Raw genomic sequence first — 7,825 nt, forward strand, 5'->3', positions numbered from 1 at the left:
ACCTCTGCCTTTCCAGCCAGCTGTGCCCTGCCTGTCCTCTTCACTGCAGCACTGAGCTACTTCTTGCTTGACAAGGGCCTCCGAGGTTCCCAGCTTCCCCATGGTGAATTCCCCTAACACATAGAACCACCAAAAACGGCTCTGGGATCAGCTGCACCATCCCACTCGGCCAGGAACAGACCCGGCATGGTCAGACCTGGCACATGCTGCCACAGTGCCGAGCTCTGGCCAGAGCCCACCCTGGCCTGACCCAGACAGAGCACAGGAGGACAGCGTACGTAAAGGTAACATTTACTGAGAGATACAGAACTGAGTATTATGAAGGACATACATGGATGGAGAGGGTAGCGACACCACTGCAGAGGGCGGTTTGGATCCCCTTCCCAGCACGCCAGGGAAGGAGCCGGACGCTACCGGACAAGTAACACAATGGAGATAACTGTGGCATAGGCGTTTGTAACAAACAGACCATCATAACATACATTTCTATGGGATCACATCTAGTGATTATATAAATCCATATAGAGATCGCTGTATAAAAACTTTGTAAAAAATACTTTAAAAAAGTGTAAAAATGTGCATTCAAAAGCACGGCCGACACGGACAGCTGGGCTGTAAACATTATACTGAGAGTGTGCTTGTGGGGGGCGCCTGCGCCACCGAGCCCCGAAAGGCCTGCCCACCAGACGGGGCTGCGTCAAGTGTTTGCGGTTCTTGGGTTCAGGTTTCCCTCCGGAGCGTGCGCCAGGAGCGGCAGCAGCCTCTGGGCAGGGTGCCGGTGGGCACCGCGCGGCCGCCGCTCCTCCCCTGCTCCCCACGGGGCACGTGGTCCTCGCGGGATGGGCTGCGGCGTCGTGGGTCCCCAGGGCCACGAGCAGGCTGAAGGGCCATGATGAGGTATCACAGGGAGGTTGCCCTCACCAGTGCCGCTAGCCCTGCTCCCGGGTTCAGCCTCAGAGTACATGGTTGACAGGTTCCTGATCTTCTCTGTCCCCATATTTGTTTGGTCCATAGTTCCCAAGGAAGCCCACTGGGTCCTGGCTGCACCAGGCCTGGGTGCACAGTTCTTCATACAGTACATATTAGAGACCCTGGAAGACCCTGCGCCACTGTCTCCTCCTCCTGGCCCAGCGCCACCTTCACTTCTTCTCTAGCTGCTCCAGCAATGGGTTGGCTTCGCTCTCGGGCGTCTTGATGCTGTCTGTCCGCACGATGCAGGTGGGACGGTGCCGGTTCAGCATCAGGATCAGCTGCTGCCTCTCCTGTTTCAGCTCTTCTATCTGGGCCTTCAGCTCAGCATTCATGAGCTCTAGACGCTCGGACTCCTAGCAGGACAGAAACACAACCGCATATGACTTTACTCCAACAGGACAAGATACAAAGAGAAACAATTTGACCAACAAGCCATCTCTGCTCAGTGCTGCCCCTCAGCCCCTGCAGCACAGGAGCAGCCTGAAGACCTGCCAAGGCACCAGGCCCTTCCAGGCAGTTCATCCCCAGCCCCGCTGCCCTGCGTTACCTAGTGCCACTGCAAGGAAATACACAGCCACCTCCTAGGACAGGTCTCTGCTGCACCACAGCAAAACCCCCGCCTGGCTGCTTTCCATGGTCTGGAAGGGTGTTTGGAAACAAACCCGCGTTTGAGTTTTCACCCCCCATCTGCAAGGATCTGCCCTTGGTGAAACGGCTCCTTGTCCCCCGCTGTGTCATTTGCCCATGTCCCACCACCCCTTACAGAAAAGCAGCACAGTGCTGTGAGAGTTTTTCTGCCTTGGGGGTCACAGGTGAGAGGGCATCTGGCCTCTGAACAGGGAAACCTTCAGGAATTTGGGCAAGGGGCCAGCATGCTGTCGGCCCCTGTCCTGTGCCACACTCCCATGGGTGCTCCTGCTCCAGCACTGAGGCAGGGACACTATCAGCCCTCTCTCCCCAAGCCCAGAGCCCACCTCCAGCCCTCTCCGTCCCTGGTACCACAAGCACAGGGATGCCCGTGAGCTCTGCCTGGGCACGCGCATGGCCACCACCTTCACAGCCTCGTGGAAAGGGGGGCAATGGGCCTGTATTTTCCCAGATAAGGGCACAGGAGTAAGGGGAGGCAGAGGAGCAGTTCAGGAGGGAGCGTTGCCCACGGCTGGGGCACCTTTCTAGGGAGGTGCCCCCGCCAAGGTCCCCACTGCACCCTGAGACAGGTCAGGGCACCCACCCGCTGCAGGAACTCCGTCCTCTCCTTCTTCTTGTTACGACATCGCGCTGCTGCTACTTTGTTTTTCTCCCGGCGCCTTTTCCTCCTCTCCTCTTCCTCGTCCAGCTGCAACGAGACAGAGAAGCCCAGGTCAGAGCCGGCAGGCATGGGGCAGGGCAGGAGGTAGAGGTGAGCACCTAGCAGCCCCACCAGTGGCAGGGCAAGGAGAGGGGTGGCAGCCACCCATGCCAGTGGCCACCAGTGACGTGGTCTAATTCTCACCAGGAACAGGCGTGCTGCTGCCACGGCCTCTAACTCCACTCTGGGGGGTCACAGTGAGGGAGACCAGTGTGGTACCCACATCTGGGGACCCAGTTGGCAGGGGACAGACAACTCTATGCAGGGCTGCTCCCTCCCTGAGAGAAGGCAGAGACAAGGGGAATAGAGCCCCATCCCGCAAAGAAGGGCACAGTTTGTCACGCAGATATCTACAGGCTGTGAGCACAGTCATTCAAAGCATCACACGCGCAGCCAAGGGCAAGAGGCAGAGAAACCTGAAAGACCCCCCAGCTGGCCTGGGCCTGGCTGTTTCCCCCCTTCTGGTACATGGACCGTCTGCTGCAGCTTCAGCGCTGCCTGAGTCACAGGGCCACCGCGGTAAGGTGGGGACAGGTCCCACATCCCCTGTAAAGAAGCAGGACACGGCAGTGCCTGCGCTGTTCACCATGACTCAGTTGCTCTGTGCTGTCTGACTCAAACCACACAGGCCAGGCCAATAAGCCCTATGGGTTGGAAACCCATAATCAAAGTATTTAGGAATATTTACTACAAAGCCTGTGTAAATGGCCTATGGCATGCTTACATCCGAGAACCCAAACCAGCTCCTTCAAGAAAAATCTGAGTGCTGGAAAGCTCTGCGATGCCAGCATCCAGGTTACACTTTGTTGCATGGCTAGAGAAGAAAAGGTCCCTGGTGTGCCTTCATCCACATTTGGCCTGGGACTCTGAAATTTGAGATGTCAGACTGAACTGCCGCATTCCTATCAACGGATACCTGACAGCACACATCTTCTCAAATGCAGTGGCAGCAACATTTGCTTTATGAGCACTTCCACAGCCTATTTGCACTTTCTCTAAGGGCAGCTCCAGTCTGAGAAGGCAGCCACATCCTTCCCTTCGTACCTCCCCAAGTCAGTGTGGCTGAGGGACACATCTCCCAGACGAGCCTCTCGCAGCACACACTATGTGAACAGCCTTGTTGCTCTAGCGCCGGGGCTTAGTCACCTCAAAAGGAAAGTCAGAAATTCCCAATCCCAAGCCCACAAAGTGGTGGTGGGTTTGGGGGGCCACCAGATTACCCCACACGTAGGTACACCAGTGGTGCCTGCAGGAAATGAAAGCTGCAGGTGCTATTGTCCACAGCAAACTGTGTGTGCTGCTAACATTCACCGAGTTCAGAGCCTACTAATCAAAACATCTCAATGTGATCTGCAAGGACAGGATGAAACACTGACTCGGCAGAGTTAAGGTGAAAGGGTACATTAAGTAAGCTACATGTCCAATATGCAGCGTGTAGCATGCTTTAGAAGACAATGTCCAAGTTTTATAGCACTAATAGCTTTTGCATCTTCTCTACCTTACTTCCCAAGCATTATACCAAAGTTGCTATTTTAGCTGGGGCTAAAATATTAAGCAAAGTCAGCACAAGCAATGCACAGGCTTCCATAATGCTGGGCTGCCACCATTCCTTTGCCAAGGCAGTGCCATGGGGCATCATGCACCACACTTGGGAGAACCAGGATGGGAACTGCACTGATGCCCCCAAGCCAGTTAGAAGTGGCCAGCTCTCACTACACCCACATAACTCAAATGTGGCAGGCGTTAGCAGAAGTGACCAGGAAGGCTCTGACTCCATGCTCTGCTGCCTTTTCCTCCTGGCAGGACCAGGATACCCCACAGCAAAGGCACAAGCAGCTCTTACAAAATTTCCATGCAGAGTTTAAGAGCAGGTGGACATCACGGTAGCCACCATTCCCCTCCGCACCTTTACCTACCACTCATCTACCCCTTAGATAGCTTCTCAGCCTTTTAGTTCAAGGATTATTAGGAGGGTGCAGAGAGGGGACATGTGCTCACAGCTCCAAATCTCAAGAAACACACCCCAGACTTTCCTGCAAAGTACATCTTGGGTTGTAACAGAAACTGGAAGAGCCAACAGCAATCACACAAGCCTCTCAGTATACCTGGGAACAGCCTGACACATTTCCATGCCCTGTTGCTCCATTCAGTAAAAATCAAAGAATAAGTGACCTGTCCCTGTCCCCTGCAGCTTCTCCTCCATCGCACAGAGGGCCCAGCAAAGGGCCGTGTCCTTTAGATGCGGTACAGATGCTCAAGGAGGATGGCTCAGCACAGACAGCGGCAGCTTAAACTCTTGGCTCTGCTTTTTGACCACAGCTCATGTAACTTCAAGAAAGCAGGTTTCCTCCTCTCCACTTCTGCTTGATTTCAGTTCAAAAAGGTGACATGGCCCTGGTACTGGGGGTTAGGACTCTACTCAGAGGCACGAGGGACAGTGATGGTGTATCATCCCATAGCATGCTTCAGTAGCCGATCTCCAGGGAAGCCCTATGGGTAGAAGGTCTGGGGTTCCCTCCTGAATTGCTTCGGTCAGCAGCATAAGGGACCGAGGTGATCATCAGCTCGAGGGGCAGGGCTCTGTCCCAGGAGGAGCACCCCAGGCAGGTTTTCATGGCGGAGGAGCCTGGCAGCACCTGCCTCCAGCTGTCCCAAGAGGAGGGTAGCCTGCCCAGTGGGGCTGGCCACCACCCTCCAGGGAAGCCAGCGCCCAGTACCCACTGAGTGGGTTTTGTGTGCACTCCCAGGGACAAACACCCCAGTGCCAGGAGATGCTGGTCCCCCAAACACAGCAGAGAAAGCTGCCTGTGCCCCAGCTCGCAGGGAGCAGCCTGCCCTCCCAAGCACCGCGCAGAGCATGGCATGATGGTACCCAGCGTTCCCGGGCTCTGGCTCCCTGCGAGAGGAAAGCAGCTGCAGGCTGCATTGCAAAATTATGCGTGGGCAGCTTCTTGGCTACTCATGGGATAAGCAGCTACTGCTTCAGCTCCCCCAGGCTTTTGCTGCAAAGCCTGTGCCAGGGGCAGCTCCATTTGCTGTCCTCAACTCCTCGGCTTCACAGGCCATGCAGGGGAGGAACCGGCTGCAGGGAAGGCGGCCATGCGGGGGCTGCCAGTGGATTTCCCCTTATCTTTCCTCCACATGGTGTCTCAACAACTGGCTCAGAGGACACTCAGTACTGCCAGCACCTGCTGCGGGGCAGAGCTGCCCTGTCCCTGTTAGGCAGAGGCCGGTGAGACCACATCCCCATGCCCACCGAACAAAAGCAGCTGTTGCAGGGCCAGCTCAGAAGTGCCCGAGATGCCCCAGGAAAGGAGCTGTGCTCGGGAACACAGCACAGCTACAGACTCTCTCTTTCTTCCCCAATCCATGACGCGAGGTGGGCATTGCACCCCGTTTGCTGCATGATACCCAGGCCAAGAGCTTGCGACAGCATTTGGCTTCAGCAGCCAACCCATGACTGCTTTGCCTATAGAGGTACCAAAGCCATTAGCATCCCGCAGGCCCTTCCGATGGCCTCCTGCAGCATCCTAGCCTCAGCTCCTGCCATTGCAGATCTGCCCAGTCCTTCCCCAGGTGAGCTCCATGGGATGCTGCACGAGCTGACTGGACACCCTCTTGGGCACAGAGCTCCTGTGCAAGGTGATCAGATGGACTCCATCTTACCAGTTCTCTCTGCAGGAGTCCACTGCTAAGGGCTGGGGGGAAGGACAGGCACCCTCCCCACAGGTGGGCCTGCTGCTGCTGAGCTTTTGCCATAAGAGTTGGGCCAAACCAAGTGTCGGCACCATTTGGAGAGTGGGCTGCTCCCTGGAACTGATGTTTTACCCCCTTCAGCTCACAGCTCATCACAGGCAGCTTTTCATATCATCTAGCACCTCCTTGCTAACACCTCCAGAGAATGCACGTCACCCCATCCTCACACAGCATTATCTGAGGTATCCTCATGCAGCAGCAAATGCACTGTTCAGAAAGGTTGTTTATCGGACCTTCTGACAGCAGCCACCACCCTCACCAACGTGGGGCCTTCGAATTAATGGGTTCCCAGCTCCATCTGCAGGCAGTGGGAGGTGCAAACACTCATCACCAGTACAGCAAGGGTCAAGGAGTCAAAGACTGGACAACCAACACATGAGACAACCACACAAGGGAAAAGCTGTGCAAGTGTCTCCCAAGTCCCTGCAGCCTTATTCTGACGTGCCAGCCTGCGGCACTGAGCAGAAGCCGCCCACTTTCCCCGTCCCAGGAGCCCCCAGGTGAAGCCAGGGCCCCCCCTGAGCAGCACCTGTGGCACAAGCTGAGTCACCGCTGTCGCTCAGCACCGCTCGCCCACGCACCTCGTCCCCATGGGAAAGGCAACGCCAACGCCAGCAGCACCAAGAGCTCGTTGGCACTGGAGACGGGATGAAAGCATCGCGCAAGCCCTCTGACAGGCTGCACGGCTTCTCCTTTGGGTGCGTGCCCCAACCTAGAGACACGTTGGCTGTGCCAGACCCCGCTCCGCAGGCAGGGTTTATGTTCAGCCAGCTGCCAACAGCTGCATGGGACCGGTCAGGTCTGGAACACCAAGGCCACCACTCCCAGCCCATGCCACAGGGACAGAAATTCAGGCACAGGGAAGAGGCAGCCAGTGGAGCAGCTGCCAACATGTGTGCACATCACCAAACAGGCAGCGTGACATGCTTATAAAACACGTTGCTGGCCACCCTGGCACAAAACCCAAGCACAGGCAGGAGAGAAACCCACGCAGGTGCAAGCAACAGCCCTGCAGGGCCATCTGTGGCCAGCAGCCCCCGCCACTTACCTCACTTTTCACGGGCTGGGGTCTCTTCCCAAGCTTCACCTCCAGGAATTGGAGCGGTGAGATCATGGCCCCAATGTTGCGGATGTCGGCGTACTTCAGCTCCTCGGCAGTCAGGGCTGTGCCAGGCAGTCCTGTCAAGGGGCCAAGCCCAGGCAGCGCGCCGGCCGTCAGGGACGGGTCAGGGATCTGCCCTGGCATCATAGCAGGGGAAACAGCTTCGTAGGCTGGAGGGAGAGTGAGACGTGGCCTGTTACAACCCAGTTACAGGGCCTCACGACATAGCACAAGCCAAATTTATTCTACAGACCCATCACCTAACGGGGTGCAAACCAGGGAAAGCAGCCACTCTTCCCCAGGGATAGCAAAGGCAAGGACTAAGCAGAACATGGGTGATAGAAACCAAAATATATGAATCCTGCGAGGAAGGATACACTACTGGTGTGTAGATCAGGAAGGGCAGAGACCTGAGAGGCAAAGCACCAGAAGAACAGGAACTGGCTGCAACGACAGTGATGGGGTCCTATGGATACTGGTTTTGGCACACCTTTCCCTGGAGTGCAAAAGATCAAGGTTTGCTCTTAACTGAGTTTTGATTCATGTGTAGATTATTAGAACAAGAAGAAAACTGCACAAAGAAGACCATAATATGCCTTAGACTGGATTTCTTCTGGGCAGGCTCAGCCCGCTGGTCAGGGCTGGGA

At 56.0% G+C, this 7,825-nt stretch overlaps 1 protein-coding gene across 1 annotated transcript; it reads right to left on the minus strand.

The window, feature by feature from the left end:
- Nucleotides 1–276: 276 nt before the first annotated feature.
- On the minus strand, nucleotides 277–7,500 carry JDP2 (Jun dimerization protein 2). The gene is made up of 3 exons (XM_075152500.1): nucleotides 7,125–7,500; nucleotides 2,204–2,308; nucleotides 277–1,325 (listed from the first exon to the last, which is right to left on the minus strand). The coding sequence occupies exons 1-3, from the start codon at nucleotides 7,323–7,325 to the stop codon at nucleotides 1,140–1,142; spliced, it is 492 nt and encodes a 163-aa protein (XP_075008601.1). The 5' UTR covers nucleotides 7,326–7,500; the 3' UTR covers nucleotides 277–1,139.
- Between the last annotated feature and the right edge of the window lie 325 nt (nucleotides 7,501–7,825).

Source organism: Calonectris borealis, chromosome 5 (genome assembly GCF_964195595.1).
Source record: "Calonectris borealis chromosome 5, bCalBor7.hap1.2, whole genome shotgun sequence".
Taxonomy (NCBI): Eukaryota; Metazoa; Chordata; class Aves; order Procellariiformes; family Procellariidae; genus Calonectris; species Calonectris borealis.

What these genes read in the sequence shown, in the direction of transcription:
- JDP2 (XM_075152500.1), bottom strand. Translation starts at nt 7,325, where the DNA reads ATGATGCCAGGGCAGATCCCTGACCCGTCCCTGACGGCCGGCGCGCTG. An exon ending in CCCAGCCCGTGAAAAGTGAG is followed by an intron (nt 2,309 to 7,124) that starts GTAAGTGGCGGG and finishes GTCTCGTTGCAG; the next exon opens with CTGGACGAGGAAGAGGAGAG. An exon ending in GGACGGAGTTCCTGCAGCGG is followed by an intron (nt 1,326 to 2,203) that starts GTGGGTGCCCTG and finishes CTGTCCTGCTAG; the next exon opens with GAGTCCGAGCGTCTAGAGCT.